The 22,771-nt window shown below is 36.6% G+C and overlaps 1 protein-coding gene across 1 annotated transcript in view; it reads left to right on the forward strand.

Moving 5' to 3' along the window:
- Window positions 1-22,416, forward strand: part of LOC109843768 — a 24,167-nt gene extending 1,751 nt beyond the window's left edge. The window contains exons 2-4 of the mRNA XM_020412723.1: window positions 17,981-18,264; window positions 19,040-19,267; window positions 21,543-22,416. Coding sequence (XP_020268312.1) covers window positions 17,981-18,264; window positions 19,040-19,267; window positions 21,543-22,004 — 974 coding nt within the window. The 3' untranslated portion in view covers window positions 22,005-22,416. The remainder of the gene's footprint in view (window positions 1-17,980; window positions 18,265-19,039; window positions 19,268-21,542) is intronic.

Below are 22,771 nucleotides of genomic sequence, written 5' to 3' on the forward strand. Positions count from 1 at the left end.
CTTGATTGGGAAATAAATCAAGATCCGATAATCAAAGAACAAAGGGTTAGGACAACCATATATAGTACAAACCACTTGTGCAATTCTTTAGCCCACACAAGTATACTCTTTAGCCTAGAATCAATCCTCCAATCGCTCTCAATACTTCCGTTCCTAGAATTATTGTGAATCCTGTAATTAATCTTCTCAAATTACGCTATCCTTCCCCTCTTTCCCCACAAGTTGAAGCATGATGATTTGTCATGCCCAACATAGAGTATCAACATAAAAAACTTGATTATTTCACAAATTGAAAGTGCCTAAATGAAAGTGCCTTGGACCCTATGCGTTCACAAATGAAGCAACAACCAAATTCAATGCGTTTGGTTCATTCATGAAATACTTGATTTGCAGCAATATTTGACATAGCCTAGTTGTCACAATACAACATCATGAGTTGTGGATGAGGAACTTGAAGGTGAACAAGATGAGTCGGTCAAAGTAATTTGCTAGTGGTTTTGGACATGGCTCAATACTCTTCTTTGATAGAGCGATCTTGAATAGTGGTTTGCTTCTTTGATTATATTGGAGAATATCTCAACATGGTTGAATAGCTAGTGGTCGATCTCCTTGTCATATGACACATGATCCAGTGATTTGATCTCCTTGTCATATGACACACAATCCAGTCAAAATCACAATAAGTTTTTAACAAACTACTTGAAGAAAAAAAACTCTTGCCATGAAGAGGACTTAAGATAATGATGAACCCTAAGAAGCGTGAGAATGGGGTTGGTTAAGGTCTTGCTTAAACTGACTTTGAATATTGACTAACTAATAAAGAGTTTGCTTTGTTATGGTTAAGCACAATAAGCGGGCAACTAAATGACAATATTGAGAACAATTAGCCGCTAGAGACCCTGAACAACTGGTGAAATAATAGCAAGAAGATAAGAGAATTAGTAGAATGATTATTGTATGTTATTGTGTATTTTATTGTATTGTATTGATTAGGCAGACAAGAGCAGATTGACCAAATTGATTCCAAACTTGACATTTGTTCCCTCGATTTACACGATTGTTTTTATTTTCAAAGTAGAGTTGTGATGACTGAGAAAATTGTCTACCATTTGGCATCATTGGTGCATGTGGTCGAGATCCGAAAGATGTTGATGCAGCTTAATGGTGAAAGTTAGTGAGAAACGTCATTGGAGTTGTTGTCGATTATCAAAAACATAAGATCAAGTATCAAGGAGATATCGTGTCAAAGCACACGATGAAGAGACTTAATAGTCTATGTCGTTGGAGGCAATAAGTGCTATGTGAAATTGCGCATAACCCAGACTAAGGCCATAAGTAGATGAGAGAGAATCTCGTCACTAGAAAGAGGATGACCAATACTAGCTATGTGAGCAACAATCATCTTTGAACGACTGAGATATTTTTCCATAGAGAGAAAGAGCCTTTTGTAAGTTGGCGAACTTGGGTGCGCAACGACATCACTTGGGCTCGATTTTACTGCGAGCAATAGTGCTCAAGAGTCTTTAAGTCCAGACATCATGAGAAGTATCAATTTCAGTTAGCTGGGGAATAATGACATCATCAGGAAGTCTGAGAGTCCAACCTAATGGAAGTTGATCACGGACCAATGAGCTATCGACAGTTTTTATGCTAGATTGGAAGCCTCTGCCTGTAGTTGGAGGAAGGTAAACTATACTGCAGCAAGTGCTCTTTCTTTCTACATGACCGAGCAAATTGATATGCATAGAAAAATTGTTTAAACCTTATTTTCCAATAAGACAAACCTTATTTTCCAATAAGATTATTATTACCATGGAGCGGAATATTAATGTTAGAGAAGAAAATATAGAAGAAGAAATTGTGGAGAGAATAGAAGACTTAAGTGAAGATTAAGAGGAAATTGAAGACGTAAATAATGACATTGAGAGAGAAAAGGAGAATGTAGGCAAAGAATCCCATTAGAATTTTGGCTTCAATACCATGAATGAATCGCACAAGAAGAGCAGAGAATTTGTAGAATGATTGTTGTATTTTTCTTGTGTATCTTGTTGTACAGATGTACCACTATTTATATATGTTAACTGAGAAACTTAGAGATATTAGAGAGAATTAGTTCAACTCTTCTGTACTTTTATATATAATAGAAAGGAAAAATGTGTTTATGCTCCAAATTTAATAAGCAAATGTGGCTAAACCCCTCATTTTTCTGTGTCAGTGACTAGACCCCGAAATTAAAGTTTTTATGTGTTTAAGCATCTTTAACCCATATTTTTCTCTCATCCCAAAATCTCCTCCATCTTTTTTATTCCTCTCCTTCCACCCCCCCGCCCCCCTCGGTGGCCCTTCCCCCCCTCGCTCCACTCTTTTCTTTCTTGCCTCTACCATCCTCTCTCTCCTCTATCCCATTTCCGCCCTCCCACATCCACCCTGCTCTCTCCTATGCTCATCCTCCATCCTCGTCTTCTTTTCACCGAGCGTCATTATCCTTCTTGCTTTCTCCTTCATCTCAACTCATCCTCGTCCCTCCTTCTTTGCCCTTACTTCCACTCACCTTCCTCTCTCCTCTATATCAACTCCAGTTTCCTCCAATCTCCTCTCTCCATCCTCTTTCATCCACTTTCACCCTCGTCTCTTCTCCTTCCCCATCTCCATCTCCATCTCTTCTTTCTCCTTCCACATCCGTCATTCTATTTCTCAAAAGCTGTTTTTTTTGCTGAAACATTCATTTCCTAAAGTTATGCCAAAGTTAACTATTAATATTTAAAGTTAACGTCTAAGGTTTTTAAAATTAATTTTAGAAATGCGCATTTTAATCGTAGATGATACACGTTAACTTTTGAGGGAAGATGCTAATAATTTACATAGTTAATCTTTGATGATACATGTTACTTCTATAGAATAGATGCTAATTTTAAACTTTACATGTTAATGATTCAAGCCACATAATAACCTTAAGGAATAGATGCTAAATATACACCTAAGTTATATAGTTAACATTTATCTATTAAACTTAATATCTAATTCATATAGTTAATATATATATTTGTTAATCCCTAACTAGATTTTAAGTGTAAATAAGTGCAAAGCTTAGATGCTAACTTTAACTATAGGAACGATGGCAATTGTGGAAGGAGATGACCTTTAAGAGATATACCGACAAGGAAGGTGAAGATGTAGATGAATATGGAAAAGGAGAAGGTGGAGATGGAGATTAATATGAAAAAGGAGGAGAGCGGAGGTGGAAGTGGAACAGAAGAGGAAGGGGCAGAGGGAAGGGGGGGAGTGGAGACGATATAGAGGAGAAGAGTGAGTGGAATGAGGGGGCAGAGGAAGAAGGACGGAGATAGAGTTTAGATGGATGAGAGAGGATGGATGAAAATGAAGTTTGGGTGAGTGAAAATGAGGCAGGAGAATGGGCGCGGAAGAGAGAGGAAAACGGATGTATGAGGATGGAGGTAGGGTAGAGGAGTAGAGAAAAGGGTGGAGTTGAAACAGAGAAGAGAGAAGAGAGGTGGAGTGGAGAAAGAGCAGAAGAGGAGAATGGAGGAAAGGATGAAGAAGATGAACTGGTATCTTGGGGATGAGAGAAAAATATAGGTTGATGACGCACTAAACACATGAAAACTTTAAGTTTAGGGTCTAGTCTTATGCCCAGAAAAGCAAGGAGCTTAGTCACACAGGGTTCTCAATTTGGGAGCTAAACACATTTTTTTCCTAATTGAAGAGTAATCCAAGTCATGTTACGCAAGAAACTAAATAACGTTCTAAATATAACCAGTTTCTAAATAAACTAAGTCCTCTCATAAAACTTCACCTCAAGTTGGAGCATTCATGTCATACATGTCCACCTTGTTACAAATAAAATGCATGCTCTCTAATTTGTAGCAAACTCAAAGAATCAAAATTTTATGTGTTACCTTCATCTTTATATTTGTTGTAATCCTTTTATCTTCCACTTAAAAAATCTTCAAATCAACTAATCTTCTCTACGTATCTACGATGCAAATAATTATCTGCAATGATTCACCAAAGAAATAGTTCTTCTTGGAATTCATCAAAGCAATGATCCTCTTCAATAATCTACTAATTAAACTAACACGATGATCTTCACCTGAACCAATCTGAATGAGCCTAATTGATCTCCTAAATAAAGTATGAAAGTAATTTTCAATGAACTGATCTCCAAAATGGACCAACGAACCAATCTTCATGGAACCAATCTCCAAAATAAACCACCAAAACAACCTTCACCAAATCAATCTACAAAACAAACGGAATAATATTCACTAAACCATTGTCTAAATTAGACAAATAGAACAATCGTGGGCAAAATCTTCTACATAATCCAAACAAAACTATCTTCACCGAACCAATCTCCAAAACTAGGTTCCCCTTACCTAATTTTAGAATATGCCAAAAACTAGCTTCCTCTTACCTCCCTTCAAGCAAAACAAAATACAAGACCCCTCACGTTCATCCTCAGCCAACTACTACATAATAAATTCCAAAAAGACTTCAAAAATCAAACTAAACTAGTGTTATCAATGCACGATGAGCAATGCAAGGTGCAAACTTTACACGCCCACATGTCCAAGGCACAATGTGATGCGCACACTAAGTGAAGCGAGCAACACACCAAATATATAATTTTTCAAGATTGAAAATCAAGCATGAAAGAACATGTTTATGAATTTTCATCTAAAAAGTATGTCAAGATAAATAGTATTTGCTACCAAATCACAAAGTTAAGTCTTAATTTATAATGTTAACACACCCAACATAGTAGTAAAGTTCATAATTTTCCAAATCAAAACTCAAATGAAGACAAGTATCGACACAAAATTAAATAGTAATCAAGATTAGTTAGGATCCTCAATCAGAGTACTAAAATGGCCTGATGGGTTTTTCCTTTTTGAGATATAGGTTATTGGGTATAAAGACCCGATTAAAATGTTAAAGAACAAAAGTATATGAGGTTATGCCTTGCATGCGTCCTGTACAAAGTCCCATTGCGCAAGGCACCTACGAGGCGAGGTAAGGTACTACTACCTCAGATGCAAAGTACTTCGTCGCTACTCCATAGAGTGCATGAGGCATAATGAAGCATGCGCTTTTGATAGCACTGATCTAAACATATCAACATGAAATTTAATTATAATCATCACAAACTAAGACCCAAACCCAAATCCTAAATTAGTCAAAATCTTTTTTAATTGGGGTTTTTACATATATGCCCCTCAAATCTTTAATATTTGCTAAATTACCCATCAAATCTTGGTATTTGCGAAAGTACCCCTCAAAACTTGCATATTAGATCTTTCTACCCCTCTAACTTAAGAATATTGCTTTTTAAACAAGGCAATGTCAAAATTTCCAATATTTTCCAATTGGTTCGTAACAATTTCCTGTTTAAAACCTAAAATTGTTTAGTGGAAGGGGTAGAAAAAATCAATATGAGTGAGTGAGGGAGTAATTTGCAAATACCAAGATTTAGGGGTAATTTTATAAATATAAAAGATTTGAGGGGTATGTTCAAAACTTCTTTTTTATTTTCCTTTTTTCTTTCATTTTCTTTTCCTTTCTTTTTTTTTCCTTCTTTTTCCTTTCTTTATTTCTTTCTTTTCTTTCCTTTTATTTTCCTTTCTTTTTTTCTTTCCTTTTCTTTCTTCTTTTGTTTTTTTTAACCCGTGCTCTTGGAATCCTAGATAATGTTAGCTCAGGATTATAGAAGTTTGATAGTGATTGTGGATGTCAACAAGTTACAAAGGGTGGCATGGACGAAGGCAATTTGGGGGTGGCTGACGTGACGATAAGGGCATGTACATCGAGAACAGCTAGCTAATGACATGGTTCTTAATCGATGACAGAGATATGAGTTTCTAGAGGTGAGGAGAACAAGTTCCCGATGATGACGGCTAAGGTAAGATGAGGACAGGGACAGGTGAGGATGGAAAGAGGAAATAATATTTAATAGAAGTTTTTAACAAATTTGAAGACTAAAATGAAATTGTTTGAGATGTCAAAGCCGCAAAGGGGAAGCATAGAGATGATAGGCGAAATCCCCCTTGGCGGCCTCGAGGTTGACAAAGAAGAAAGAGAGCTCTAGGATCAAGAAATTGACTCAATACCATACTAATTGAGAGAATCAGATAGATTAGAGAGTTGATTTACTCTCCTCTCTACTTTTATAATCAAACACTAATCCAAATCCTAATCACATAAGAAACTAAATAACTTTCTTAACATAACAACTGTTTAAATAAATTGACTTCTCTCCTATCAATACTCAAGGTGATCCTCCATACAATGTATCCAGGAGACTAGGAGTGAATCAACCTATAAATAGGGTGGTTAACCTGTGTGTGCATAGTATAAAAGTAACTCTCAACCCCCACATAAGTTTGGAGTTTTGTTTTACCTTTGACACAAAGCTATGATAGTACCTAATAACTCAACATTGTCGATGATTCTATGAGAATACCTTAAAAAATACATTCCACCTCCCTTCCCAGAACTCGCCATACCCTTTCGTCGATCCTCTCAATTATAACATGAAACACTTGTTGAAAATATTGTTATATATATAAAACATTAGCTTCAGATATCATTTGGAATGGATAATAACCTCTATTGGTATTATGCGAGTGACTTAAATAAGATCAACAAATGCGGCCACCAATTTTAAAATTGCGGCGCCACTAAAGTCAAACTTTGCAACTCACAATTCTGTTAGCCTAGCCTACATATTGATAATCTTAGTTCCTCTATTCCATCTATCATGTTGTCTCTTTCACTGAAGAAATGTATTCCTATAAGAAGAGTTGTGAAGGATGAGGATAGAGCTTCGGGACAGAGAAAAGGAAAGAGAGGAGTTAGAGTGAAGAGAGACGGAGAGAGTTATTTTCTTTCTTTGTGTGATTCTCTAGTGACGTTAGAGAGTGATCTCCTTTGTAATCTTCTTTTTTATGATTAGTGAATTTATCTGTTATTCTCGCTCGTGGACCTAGGTCATACTGACCGAACCACGTTAAATCCTTATGTGTTGTTCTCTGTCTCTACTGTGTTTACATCGTGTTGTGTTATTATCCACTTTGTATGGACATCTTCAATGTCTGTGTAGCCTCTTATAACAAATGGGTATCAGAGCCACAATGTTATCCTAATAGGCTTCAAGATATCTTTTGCTAAATACAAAATAGAAAAGTTCAACGGTAGAAACAGTTCTAGTTTGTAGAGAGTCAAAATGAGGGCTCTCCTAGTGTAACTAGAATTGTTCAAAGTCTTGTCCGGAAAGGACAAGTTGCTGGAATCTATGCCCGATGATGAGAAAGAAGAGCTAGAGATGAAGGTGCTAGTGTCATACAATTCTTTTTGGCTGACGAAGTCCTGCAAGAGGATGTCGATGAAGATACTGCCTCCGGTTTATGGCTCAAGTTAGAAAGCTTGTATATGATAAAATCTCTAATAAACAAGCATTATATGAAGCAACACCTCTTCGCCCTTCGTATAAAGGAATGTATGCGAATTGAAGACCACTTAGATGAACTTAACGCTATTCTTTTGGACTTAAAGAAGATGTTAAAATTGATGAAGAAGATTAAGCTCTTATTTTGTTATGTGTTAGAAGAAGAGAGTATTAGTTTAGTCTCACATTGTTTGTGAGACTAACTTGTAACTAATCCATCTCTATAAATAAAGTATAGAATGAGGGGATAACTCTCTAATAATCTCTTTTCTCTTCAAACATTAACATGGTATTATAGCCTCCTATTCTTTGGCTTTAGTGGGTACCTTAGATTCTATTTACTCCTCTGCTCGACTACAAATCATGGGGAGTTTTGCCATTGGTTCTTTGGCTGAGACTTATCACTTTTTGAAGAACGTTATCCCTGCACAGCCACTTACATCCACTGCGGATCGCTCTACGCTTGCCACTCAGAGTTGGCAGTGTTATGGATGAGGAGGTCATACTGGTGGTCCTAGAAGAGGTAGATGCAACTTTGAAGGGAGAGGAAGTTATCACACTTGTCGTTCTAGGGGTCGAGATGGTCAACGAGGTGGTCGTGGAGGTCCATCTCAAGGCAGACATACTAATAGCGATGACTCAGTAAAGACTTGTAACTACTGTCACCAATCAGGACATCTCAAATATAATTATCCTAAATTGGAAAAGAAGAAGGCCAATGGTGCTTACATGGCCGCTCAGGACAACTTCACCTCATCTGATAGTGAAAGTCAACTACAGTCAGTCTTTCAGGATGCGGAACTACAGCGTCGATTTCAGCAATTTTAATTATTCCAGCAGTACCAAAATTCACAACCATCATTCTCTTTATCCACTACTCTCAAAAGTACAGGTATCTCTTTATCTTTACTTACATCGTCTTTGTCTCATACTTGGATTATAGATACAGGTGCCACTGATCATATGACTGGGAATTAAGATATCATGTCCTCTTTCTCTCCTACATCTAATTCAGTTATATTAGCTGATGGTTCATGTACACCTGTTCAGGGTGTCGGCTACACTTAGTCTCTCCTTTTCCTCCGTATTCTATCTTCCTAGTTTTTCCTATAATTTTTTATTTGTTAGTAAGATTACTAAATTACTAAACTGTACTGTGATATTCTTCCCCACATATTGTGTCTTTCAGGATCTGGTCACAGAGAAAACGATTGGGACAGGGCATGAGCAGAATGGTCATTATAAACTAGACTTGGACGCCAAACATTTAGCTTGTATCGGAAACTCATCAGCTCTACAATACAATTGTCAGCTAGGGTATCCCTCATTCTCTGTTCTCAAGCTTTTAAAACCCCAGTTTAAATCTCTTTCCTCTTTAGAGTGTGAGTTGTGTCAACTTGGCAAACACCATCGTGTATCTTATCCTAATCGAGTCAATAAGAGAGCTGCAAAGCCATTTGATCTTGTTCATTCTGATGTCTGGGGGCCGTGCCCAATAACTTTCAAATTGGGATTTCGGTAGTTTGTCAGTTTTATGGATTATCACTCTCGTGTTACTTGGATTTATCTTTTCAAGTCTAGGTCTGAAGTATTTTCTATATTTAAACTCTTTTATTCTGAAATAGTCAATCAATTCAAGACTTCGATAAAAAAAATTCGATTTGAAATGCAAAGGAATATTTAGATGATAACTTCACTAGTTTCTTTGAATAACATGGAATTCTCCATCAGTCTTCTTGTGTTTACACTCAACAAAATGGAGTTGTTGAACGAAAGAATAGACATCTCATTGATATTACTGGAACCTTATTATTTCATCGTCACGTTCCCAAAGAGTTTTGGGGAAGCTATCCTAACAGCATGTTACTTGATTAATTGAATGCACTCTTCTGTTCTACAAGATAAAATTCCTTTTAAAGTTCTATACCCTAACGATGATCTTTTTTTCCTTCCTCCAAAGATTTTTAGCTCTCTGTGTTTTATTCATAATCACAGTCCAAACAAACAAAAATTTTACTATCGGTCTATTAAAGACATTTTTCTTGGCTACTCCCGAAAACATAAAGGTTACAAGTGTTTATGTCCATCACTCAATCGTTTTGTGTTATCTGCTGATGTAACATTCTTTAAAGATAAACCTGGTTATTCTAGTACTCCAACTCCATTATCATCGAATGAGTATGACTATTTAATTCTACAAGAGTCATTGGTTAACGGTGATGGTTCATCCACTGACAATACTATTTGCGCTACTGGTAAAGATTCTGCTTGGTTTAACGACCCAATTCAAGTTTATCATCGTCGCTCTGCTCCTGCTCCTAAGCTAACGTCGGTCTCAACACCACGTCCTCCGCCAGAAGAACCATAATTAGTAAGTGCAAATTTACCTCTTTTTGCGGAAGACCTTCCTATTGCACTTCGAAAAGGGACACAAACTTGTACTCAACATCCTATTTCTAACTTTGTCTCTTATGATCGCCTCTCCTTCACCTTTCGATCTTTTGTTACTTTCCTCGACTCATATTTGGTTCCCAAGAATGTGTCAGAAGCCCTGTCTATTCCAAATTAAAACCAAGCGATGCAAGATGAAATAAAGGCCTTGCGACAAAATAAGATTTGGGATTTGGTCCCACTTCCACAAGAAAAACGGCCCGTCAGCTGCAAGTAGGTGTATACTGTCAAATTGAATCCTGATGGAACTTTGGCACGCCTGAAAGCCCGACTGGTTGCTAAAGGCTATTCGCATGTGTATGGCTTAGATTACTTAGATACATTCTCTCAAGTGGCAAAAATAACATCTGTTCGGATTTTATCTCATTAGCAGCGACAAATCACTGGTCACTTCATCAGTTGAACATCAATAATGCATTTCTTAATGATATTCTAGATAAGAAGGTTTACATGGAGCAACCACCAGGTTTTGTTGCTCAGGGGGAGAATGCAAAGGTGTGTAAGCTGAAGAAATTATTTTATGGTCTGAAACAATCTCTGAGAGCCTAGTTTGGACGTTTTGCATCGGTTATTCAGGAATTTGGGCTTTGTCGTGCACAAAAAGATCATTTTGTCTTCTGACGATTTCAGAATGGGAAACGAATTATGCTTGTTGCCTATGTGGATGACATTATAATTATAGGGGATGATGCTTCTAGTATTGACAGTCTGAAGAAGCATTTACAGACACATTTTCAAACCAAAGATCTTGGTTTCCTAAAATACTTCCTAGGCATTGAAGTCGCAAAGTCAACGAATGATATTCTTCTGTCACAAAGAAAGTACGTCCTGAATATACTTTCAGAAACTGGGATGTTAGGATGCAGAAGCAGTGATTCTCCAATAGATGTGAACTCAAAACTACTACCAGATCAGGGGGAGCTTCTTGAAGATATTGACAGTATAAAAGATTGGTGGGGAAACTAAATTATCTGACGGTGACCAGACCTGACATCACATTCGCAGTCAGTGTTGTGAGTCAGTTCTTATCCGCACCAAGAAGTACTCACTTGGATGCTTTAATGAGAATTTTGAGGTACTTGAAAAAGGCTCCAGGACGATGAATTCTCTACTCGGATCAAGGACACACCAGAGTTGCAGGCTTCTCTGATGCAGATTGGGCTGAATGTCCTTTTGATAGGAGATTAACTACTGAATATTGTATCTTTCTTGAAGGAAATCTAGTGTCATGAAAAAGTAAGAAGCAAAATGTTGTATCTCGATCCAGTGCAGAATCAGAATACAGAGCTATGGCAAATGTGATACTAGAGATGGTTTGGATCAGAGATCTATTGACAGAAATTGGTCTCCCTCCAAATATCCCATGGATCTATTTGACGATAATAAAGCAGCAATTCACATTGCTAAGAATCCCGTGTTTCATGAAAGAACCAAGCACATTGAAGTTGACTGTCATGTAGTCCGTATAAAGTTTGAGGATAAAATCAGCACGACAAAACATGTATCGACAGTAGATCAGTTGGCAGACATTCTTACAAAATCACTTGGTCGAACACGGGTTAACTTTATTTGTGATAAGCTGAGCATGCATGATATATATGCTCCAGCTTGAGAGGGAGTGTTAGAAGAAGAGAGTATTAGTTTAGTCCCACATTGCATGTGAGACTAACTTGTAACTAATCCATCTCTATAAATAAAGTATAGAATGAGGGGATAACTCTCCAATAATCTCTTTTCTCTCCAAACATTAACATTATGTTCATTGCCTCACTCCTTTGAAAATTTTGTCAATAACACATTATATAGTAGAGATACACATTCTTTGGAGGATACCAATTAGTCTTACATTCAAAAAAAAATAAGACGGAAAGTGTCTATCGTAGGAGGTGAGGATCAACCTGAAGGCTTGTTCGTTTGTGATTGTCCTGAAAAGGGTGTTGGTGGTAGAGGTAAATCTAAAAACATGTCTAGATCAAAGTCAAGTCCAAGAAAAATATTGAATGTTATTACTGTCATAAGTTTGGGCATATAAAACTTAATTCTCCAGCACTCAAAGCAAATGATATTTCTCAGTCAAAGTCTTAGGAGATGAAATTTTCAATTGCCACTATAATTGAAGAGTCTTTTAGTTCACATGTAGTTCTTTTAGTTAGTGTTAATACTCATTCACAAGATGAGTGGGTTCTTGATTCAGGTTGTTCCAACCATACATTTTCATAGGGATTAGTTTGTCACATATCAGTATATTGATGGAGCGAATATCTTGTTTGGAAATAATATGCTTTGCAAGACTGTTGGTATCGGGTCAATTAAGATTAGAACGCATGATGGTATTGTTACAACATTGTGCAATGTCCGACGTATATCAAAGTTAAAGAAGAACTTTATTTTTTAGGCACCCTTGACTTCGATGGTTTTAAGTTTTCGGCTGAATGTGGAGTTTTGAGAGTTAGTAAAGTGTCTCTTGTTGTGATGAAAGAAAAGAAGGTAAATGCCATTTATATTCTTGAAGGCAGTATAATGACAGGTGTTGCAGCAGTGTCATCTTCAGAGGATTCAGGTACTGATACTACATGTTTGTGGCGTGTGCTATTAGAGTATATGAGTGAGAGGACTAAATATATTGAACAAACAAGGTCTGTCTTGTAGTTAGAAAACTAGCAAGCTAGACTTTTGTGAGCATTATGTTTTCGGCAAACACCATAAAGCCTCCTTTAGTATCAGTGTTCACAAAACTAAGGATACTTTAGATTATATTCATTCAGATATTTGGAGTCCTTCTCAGGTTCCGTTAAAAGGTGAAGCTCGTTTTCTGCTAACATTGATTATTTATTATTCCAGAAAAGTTTAGGCGCATCTTTTGAAGCATAAGAGTGATGTGTTTGCATTCTTCAAGCAATGAAAGGTTATGATTGAGAAGCAAACATGAAAGAAAGTGAAGTGCCTTAAAATTGATAATAGGATGGGGTTTTGTTCCATGGAGTTTGAGCAATTCTACAAATATGAAGGTATTGTGCGTCATCGTACAGTTCGACATACACCACAGTAAAATAGAGTTGCAAAAAGGATGAACATAATACTTTTAGAGAGCTCAGTGCATGGCTCTCTAATGCCAATTTGTCCTAAGACTTTTGAGCCGAAGCAGTCAATACATATTGCTATTTGATAAATAGATCTCATTCTGTAACGATTGATTTTAAAACTACAAAAGAGGTATGTTCCAGTGTCCATGCTCATTACTCTCATTTAAGAGTATTTGGTTGCTCTGCTTATTTTCATGTTAATGATGGTAAGCTTGAACCTAGAGTAAAGAAAGCAATATTCTAGAATATGCTATTGGGATAAAGGGATATAGGTTGTGGTATTCTGATCTCAACCTAAGTTTGTTATTAGTAGGGATGCTATTTTTGATGAGAAATTTATGTTTCACCCAAGAAAAGAGTTTGTTATTGATACCAAAAATACTAAAAATGAGTCTAGTAAGCAGGTGGAGCTAAAGAACTCCGCTTCAAAGGGAATACTTGAGAGCCATTATATTGAACCAGTTGATAGTGCAAAAGGTTTAACTTCAAATACTGATACACCCAAGAACAACAGTAAAATATTACCATCGGGAAAACAAGACCTCCTTAATATTATGCAGACATGCTTGCTTATGCTTTGACTATAGTAGAATCAATTGAGATTTCAGAGCTTTCTACCTTTAAGGAGGCTATTAGTAGCAATGAGGCTGCAGATTGGACTGTTATGATGACTGAAGAGATGGAGTCTCTTTATAAGAACCAGACATAGGAGTTAGTGAAGGCACCAAGGAGACAGAAAATCGTTGGTCGCAAATGGGTCTGCAAGAAGAAATAAGGAACTCAATCGTTGGTCGCAAATGGGTCTGCAAGAAGAAATAAGGAACTCCGGATATAGATTTTGTAAGATATAAGACATGCTTGGTAGCTAAATGCTACAGTTGTAAAATACACCTCAATCTACATGTTGCTTATCATGGTTACTCATTATAATTTGGAGCTTGAGCAATTTGATGTGAAAATAGCCTTTTTACATTATGAGCTTGAGGAGTAGATCTTTATGCATCAGCTAGAAGGGTTTATTGTTGAAGGTAAAGAAGATCATGTGTGCAGGTTAAAGAAATCTCTTTATGGGTTGAAACATTCTTCGAGATAATGGTATCTGAGATTTAATATTTTCATATTTGAGCATGTTACTCTAGGAGTATATATGATAGTTGTGTTTATCATAAAAAATTCAATGATGGTTCTTTTATATATTTGCTTTTGTATGTTAACGATATGTTGATTGCAGCTAAATAAATATCAAAAATCAATGAGTTGATATCTCAACTCAAGCTTGAGTTTGAGATGAAAGACTTGGGGCAGCGAAGAAGATTTTGGGGATAGAGATTCACAGAAACAGACGATATTTTTATCTTAGGATACATCAACAAAGTTTTGGAGAGATTTAGCATGTTTGATGTCAAGCCTGTGAACACTCCGCTTGTTGCTCATTTTCGTCTTTCAGCAGATTTGTCATCTCAGACTAAAGAGTAGGAGCAGTATATGTCTTGTGTTTCTTAGGTCAGTACAGTAGGAAGTATTATGTACACTATGGTCTGCACCTATCTAAATATTTCACATACAGACAATGTTAGTCGATATATGGATAAGCCTGAAAAATGTCCATTGGCAGGTTGTAAAATAGATACTTAGATATTTAAGAAGATCTGCTAATATTGCTTTATATTTTGGCAAGAACACAAATTTAGATTGCAGAATACTTGGCTATTCTGATTCAGATTATACGAGCGATTTGGGTAAAAGACAATCACTTACATGTTATGTATTCACTCTTTCAGGTAGTGTCATTAGTTAGAAGGTGACTCTACAGTTGACGGTTACTTTGTCTACCACAGAGGCAGAGTATATGGCAATGAAAGAAACCATTTGGTTGAGAGGTTTGGTTAAAGATCTCGGCTTACACTAAGGTGTTACTACAGTGTTTTGTTGTAGTGAGAGTGACATTCATTCGACAAAGCATCAGATGTATCATGAAATAACTAAACACTAGATGTCAGACATCATTTTATTAGAGAAATTAAAGTCATTAAGAGTAAAAAATTTGATATTGCAGATAATCCAGCTATATGATGACGAAGCTCGTATTTTCTCGCAAGTTTGAGCATTGCTTAGAATTCAACAAAATAGAGGTTAAGCCCGTAAGGAACTTCTAGCAAGACAGCAAGAGTGAATAGAAGAATTATCATATTCAAGGTAAGGTGGAAATTTGTGAGAGTGACTTGAATAAGATCAACAAATGCGGCCACCAATTCTAAAATTGTTGTACACTTGTACCACTGAAGTCAAACTTTATGACTCACAATTCTCTTAGCCTAGTGCACCTATTGATAATCTTAGCCCCTCTATTCCATCTATCATGTTCTCTCTTTCAAATAAGAAATGTAGTTGTGAAGGATGAGGAAAGAGCATCGGGACATAGAAAAAGAAAGAGGGGAGTTCAAGAGAAGAGAGAGACAAAGAGAGTTATTTTCTTTCTTTGTATGATTCTCTGATGGGTTAAAGAGTGATCTTCTTTGTAATCTTCTATTTTGTGATTAGTGAATTTTTCTGTTGTTCTCGCCTGTGGACGTACGTGATACTGATCGAACCACGTTAAATTCTTATTTGTTGTTTTCTATCTCACTGTGTTGACATAGTACCGTGCTATTATCCATTGTGTATAGACATTCTGTGTTTGTGTAGCCCCATTGTAACAAGTTTGGTAGGGTAAGATAATTAGGGCTTGTATCTTGAAAGTGGCATAAGAGTAGAAGAATAGGGAGTCAATTCATAAGAGGAAATAGTGGTTTAGAATATTAAAAAAAGATAGAAAAACTTGTTATGCGATACTATGCACTAGGGAATATTTTTCAAGTCATTTCAAGACTAAAGTTTCTAGAATGTAAATGTGAAGAGCCTGATGGATCATTGAGGATCAACAGTTCAAGCTTAGACATAGTAACATTGAGGATCAACACTAAGGTTAGAAATAGGAACACGACCAAGGTATTAGTTGACCTTTAGCAGAAGCATCTTTGACGAAGGACAAGACATCTATGGATGGCGAATGCAATATCGATCAATCAAACACATGGATGAATGTAATCCTCGAACGAGGATATTGAATGGATGAGGTCGAATGTGCTTGTTGGATGTGTTTTCTTACACGGTGATTGTGAAGCTGTCGGCAAATGTGAATTTTTTCAAGCAACATTTGAGGGTTTGGAAGGAGAAAAGGATTTTGACTGGACCCTGATCACAGTTTTCCTCGTGAGCACGAACACCAATATGACCTTCGCCTCTGTTGACAATCATCCTGGTGATTAGACCGAATATTTAGTTGGAAATATATCTGGAGTTGACAACCTAGAGTAAATTTATGATTAGAAAGATAGTTACTTGACAAAGTCAACGAGTTGTTGAAAAATCAAACATTAAAATGGTGATCAATTTTTTGCCAGCATTTCTAACATGCTGAAAGTTGGTAGTTTTTTGTAAATATATAGTAACTTGGTCAGTTTTTATGATTAATTTTTAAATGTCTTTTTTTAAAATTTCCATACATGATTTTCCAAAAGCGAAGAAAATATAACTTTTGTAGAGAGATGAAAACAAAGAATTAACAACCATTCAACTAGCAAGTACAATATAAAAATGATGAGAGCGGGATTCAAATCTTGTTTCTTTTCAGCCAATGATTTTATCTAGAACCTTAAACTAGCTCACAACCTTTGGGATAATTTGTGTATGTAAAATATATGCCAAAAGAAGGGCCCAGAGTATAGCAATTTCCGCAGATAGTCTGAAATTTTAGAAACGCACTGTACTTTTTTCATCAATCAAATAACTTCTCCATATAGCAAAGTAATAATAAGTCTATTTCTTTGAAGTTGACATTTGACGCCTTTCCATCAATTCAAGTTAATACACAATGTAAGATAGCTAAGCTAAATTTTTTCCTTAAGCTAACAGGTTCTATATCTATTTCTAATCAGACCAAAACTCTATATTTTGATACCGTTCTTCTTTTGTTCAAACTCTAATTCAAATCTTAACCCATGCCAAAACCCTTAGGTGCCGTGTGGCAAAGGGTTAGGCGAGGGGTTAAGAAGATTTAACCCCTTCTTAACACGCCAAACACAGAAAATCTACAGAAGGGTTAAAGCGAGCTAACTCTCTATTAACTTGCCATACGCAAAAAATATAGAAGGGTTAAGCTAAACCCTCTAGAGGGATTAAAATGAGTTAACCCTTCAAAATGAGAGGTTTACTAATACTTCTATTTAGAAAGATTAAGAGTTAACCCCTCTAATTATAAAGAAAATAGTCAAAATCCTTGTTATTCCCAAACGCTAAAAATGATCACAATGGCTAAAATAAAACTTACATAATAGGTTAATAATTTAGTCCTTCGGATTATCGAATGAGCTAACTATATTAATCATTCTCTTTAATCCCTCGAGCTTAATCATTTGCCAAACGGGGCCTTGAAGAGTTTATTTAATCACAATTCAAAGGACAAAATGCAGAGGAGGTCATCTAGAACAGTCTCTAAAATAAATTTATAGCTAGAGCAAGCCCAAATCTATAAGATGTGATGAACATAAAAGTAGAGGAAGTTAGAAATATGACAGGCCTTGTTTTTTAATGGCAGAAGGCCTAAACTGGTTCTTACACAGATCAACTATACATGAGGAGATTTTAGGGAAGAAAATCTCCTTAAATCTGAACGCCTACCATCCACTAAGGTTGCTTGGCAATATGTAAAATGAAAGAGCTATCTACCAAGGTTTTACAATATTGGAAACTGTACTAGAACCAAGGGGCAGGATGAGCTAAATCAGTTACGACAAATTAGCTGACTAGTTGATCCTTGTCACTTGTATAGTAATATACCGCCGTTAGCAATCCTGTTACTAGATACAAAATCAAATGACAATTTCAAATTTGACATTTTCTCCTGTTTTCCCTAACTAATACTTCAATCTGTTGTCTAAAGGTTCAAGGAGCTCAAGGGTTGTCCGTGCCCTGAGCAAAGCCCATCTCCAGGATGGTTATGTATCATATCCCTGGGAAAAGAAGATGAAGGAATCACTTCCTATACCAAACTCAAGCAGCTTCCTCTCGATGCTTATCCTTCCTATGGCATCCGATCCTTCTTCCTATAGCTATAACTCCCTTGAAGACACCTTGGCCAGGGCAAACTCTTGGCTCATTTCAGCCCAGGCCTCTGGAGTTCCCATTATGTTCATGAATGTCCAGACTGAGGCACTTCTATCCAAGGTAAATCTACATGATGATTTCAAGCAGACGTGATTGAGTTTCTTAAGTGTATGGATCTTTCTCTTCTGATGTTCTCCAAAAGGCAATGTAGGGGAGATTATACACCCAGCTCATGCAACTGCAAGAGGATGTGCCTCAGTAACAATACTACCCATTTCTTTAGGGTATTAATCTGCTGAAGAGCTTATCAAAAGGCTTCTGCAGAGGACAATTGCTTGTAGATCCAGATAGTATAGTTTATCCGAGAGTTAACACTTACTACAGACACTTGGTTCAAAATTTCTCTTTCACTTGCAGAAGAAACAAATTGCCTGACAGAATGCAAATAACTCCACTTTAAGCCTGTAGTTTATGAAAAAAGCCCCTAGGAGTCGATAGATGTGTTTCATGAAATACAAGATTTCTTAGGTTTAATTCCTGTGGTACACCTAAACTTAATTTAAGAAATGATTGGCAAAAAGTGCAAAACTTATACGAAAAAATAGAAAACTGATTTAATTACTTGGGAACCATACTTTGATGAAAAACCTAAAAGGCCTATGCATATAGCTTGTTGGTAGATAGATAATTCTCAGGTGGGATGGCTAGTTTGACAGATCATTATGTTCAGAGCATGATTAAAATGAAAATCTAAAATGTAAAGCAAATTAGGATCTTCTCAAATAGTCTGTCCTGTTGTGCCCGGTAGGTCTGAACTAATGAGCAATTAGGTTTTTTTTATTTTTTTTTTTATTTTTTGCAATGATTGTTAAACTGAACATAATAATTGCAATAGATATCTGGAGAGACGGCTACATCGACAGTGTACACAGGATCACTATCTGACCTTTCAAATCTTGCAAATGCAAGCCTTTATGGCTTTGAAGACTACCATGGAGTGGACATAGGAGTAGTGAGAGGAGTTCGGCTTTGGTACACTCCTGCTGCTGGAGAACTAGCCATAGAAATTAAACTGCAGGAAGGTGACAACAAGCTGGGCTTCGCCGTTAGCCGCACTGAGGAGGTATTTGTACTAGATTTTGATATCAGAAATATATTTATTAACATTATCTTTTTATGTTTACTGCTATGCATGTCCCGGGTCATGTTTTTTTCCTGCACATTTATTCCCGGTCCTTCAATTACAGTTGATCGTATATGCTTCAAAACCTCAAAACTTTTTTTAGTCTTTGATTATACCTATAAACCAAGAAAGATTGAATATAATACACATGTCAAATGGCAATTAGAGAACAGTCTCCATAAATTTTAAAGTTTCATGTCAACTTTAGGTCCCATTTCTCAATCATCTAGGAATCGGTCTCTAATACTTTGATCTAAGAGAATATTTTCTCGTACTTTGGTCTATTATCTCTTTGATGTTTTGTAAGTTATTAAGGCTAGAACATAAATGATTATTGAGAAAAAACCACATTCAACCATTTTATTCTTACAGACAGAAATTACCTCTTGTATGTGTTATCTTTTTTCTTTTTCATCTTAGAAATAAGAGGGGAAGCCAATTAGTTCTCTTCAAGCTCCTAGATGATTTAGTTATTCTTGTAGTAGTTACAGTTTAAGATACTAAAATATTTGTTAGAACAGAGTTAGTACAATATCTCTTGTTTGAGTAATAACAAACTCATTTGTTATTGATGATTGTTTAAGATGATATATTACAGGTATAAACAGGTAAAGATACAACGCGAAAAGATGCAAAAATTAATATTTATGTTGATTTTCGCCATCATATCATCGATGATCATTGACACACCTTCAATAATTATGAACAATCGATGGACTATAGTACACAATCGAAGAATTTCAGAAACTAGGTTTGACACCATCGATAGTCGTCAGGGAATCATCGATGGTTAACACCACAATTAATGTTGTACACTGAACAATTGATAAATCCTAGAAACTAGTTTTTCAACCATTGATTCTTTATAGGGAACCATTAATGGGACATCAATGGACCATCGATGGTCCATCGATGGTCAGGATTGACCATCGACGGTGATGATGCTTTTTGGTAGATTTTGTGATTTAATCTCAAGTGTTTGTTAATCCTTTTCATCTCCAACTTCTACTATGATTTCAATATCTCTTTTCTTATTTATCAAAGGCTATATAAGATAGAAAGAGATCATATTTTGGAGAGGTTCTATGTATTGAGAAAAGGAGAGCTTTTGAGACACTTTATTCTAGGGTTTGTGAAAAAGATTTGATTTTGTGATCCTCGTAAGCCTCATCAAACTCTTTATGGTCGCGCTCAGCATCTTCTGATCGTATCAGCAAGGAGAATTTTCCTTGGATTCGATATCATCACCGTTTTTTCATCAAGCTTTGCTTCAATCCTTTAAAGAATGGTTTGCTTAGAAAAAGGAATGTATATTTCAATTTGTGCTTAAATTGTTTTGGTAGTTTGTGCTTCATCTTATTTTATGGCTCACTCAAGCCGGCAATAATTGAGGGTTAGGGCTCGCTAGGGCTAGGTGTTACTCATCTATGAGGAGTTAGGTTAGACGACTAGTTTCGAATAGATTTTAGGGTGAGGTTTTTGTAAGCCTACTGAATCGAGTTGTGATTCATGTGAGCTCTAGTCATAGTGAAGAAGTTGATGTAGGATTGTTTTTCGAACCACTATAATAATCTCGCGTGTTCTTTGATTTTTAGTTTGGTTGTTCGCTTTTATTTTTCTATTTTTCCGCTACATATTCTGTAATTTAGTGAAAAAATATAGTAAACCTATTCACCATCTCTCTAGACTTGCATCTAGATACAACAACTGGTATCAGAGTTTCACTACCCATCTTTAGGATTCACAACCTAAGTAGAGATGTCAAGTTTAACCACTCCAACGGCTTTTTCTGAGAGACATGCTGTGAACCACCCTATTTTTTGATGGGTCAAACTACACCTATTGGCAAGCATGTATGAAAGCCTTTTTATTGTCCATCGATTTTGATCTATGGATTTGTATAGAAATCAGCTATAGTGAACCCATTGTTAGCTATGTTGTGAGGAAAAGGCAATTTGCCTTCAAACAATAGTCCCACATGGGCTAAGTTAGTGTATGGGGGGTTGTTTAAATTGGCTCTCTTCCCTTTACCCCTTGAGGGTCCCCAAGGAGGAGCTGTTTTGGGCTTTCAATTTGTTTGGGCTTTGCATATCACCTTGATATTGACCAAAATAATGTTTTCTCCGCGGTGTTATGAAATTCATGCAGCATATAAGAATGATAGTTTAATCATATCTATACATCATGCAAAAAGTTTTTTTTCTCTTGTGTACAGGGCTTCATCTACATATCTTCTGTGATTGATGAAGATGATCGAGGAGCAGCTTCAATTCGATCAGGGCTCAGATATCTATACAAAGAAGCAGAAAGGGCATCAAAACTATTGGTGATCTCAAGGGTATCAAATGAGAAGGTTCTCCCCTGGATGGTATCATCTTCTGGAGCCATTCGCTGCTATGACACAGTTTCACTTAGTCATAAGCTCTCGCTTCACCGCCACGCACTGCAACCAATTCTGATCCATGTGCTCATGTGGGAGAAACCATTGGCATCTCTCAGCAGGGGGATTGAACAATCTACAGATGCTCCACGACCTTTGCCTCTACCACAACCGCCAATTCAGCTTTCTCAGAATTTAGCACGTGATGATGCATCTGAGGCAGCGCTGCATAGGGATACAGCTGGTGACATCTCCTTTAGATTTCATGATTTCTCATTTCCAAACAGCTGGGTCTGACTTTTAGGGCAGGTTGCGAGATTCCACGCTTCTCTGTATATATGTAGTTATGGTTCCCTGTAGTAGGCTTACTGCCACTTCGTCTCAGCTCGTGTGTAATATGGAGATGCTTGTTATAGTAATGCTTTTGTAACACTCGAGGTTATGGATGTGCCAATATCATATCTTTAAGTAGACTAAGATCTAATTGTGTCTAGAGCGTGCAGGATTGTGTGCTGACTGTTGTAACAATATAGAGAATATAATAAAGGTTTAAGGAGATAGATTCTGGTTTGGCCGGTGAAATTCGTGGCTTCATGCCTTTTAAGTCATTTGGAAAGAAGTGAATGCTTTCAGGGCTTTCCAAATTTTGAATAATGTGCAGTTATTGTATTAGAGTGACCTATTTTATGTGTGATTGTAAGAGATTGAAATCGTATGGGCTGTATGAATCATACGAGCTGCTAAATATATGATTGAAGATCTCATAGCATGGGGTGTGTGTGTGTGTGTGTACAGGTAGAATGATGTTCTGAAATTTGCTGTTTTGTTTCAGCTGAGGGTACTACAAGTTTGGTTTCGAGGTGTAAGATGATGCAGAATTTATGAATTCATAGAGATATTGTAGTTTTCTAGTCTTACCAATGTCAGAACTTCATGCCCAAGGACATACAGCTCACCAGGAGGATCAGGAAGAGAGGGCTTAATCTTGGATTTGTTTTATCAGTTTGATGGTTGTCTCATTATTTGGTGTTCTAGCTAGCGTTATTTAGCTTCCTTGTCAGAAA

This window comes from Asparagus officinalis, chromosome 5, assembly GCF_001876935.1.
Source record: "Asparagus officinalis chromosome 5, Aspof.V1, whole genome shotgun sequence".
NCBI classification, from domain to species: domain Eukaryota; kingdom Viridiplantae; phylum Streptophyta; class Magnoliopsida; order Asparagales; family Asparagaceae; genus Asparagus; species Asparagus officinalis.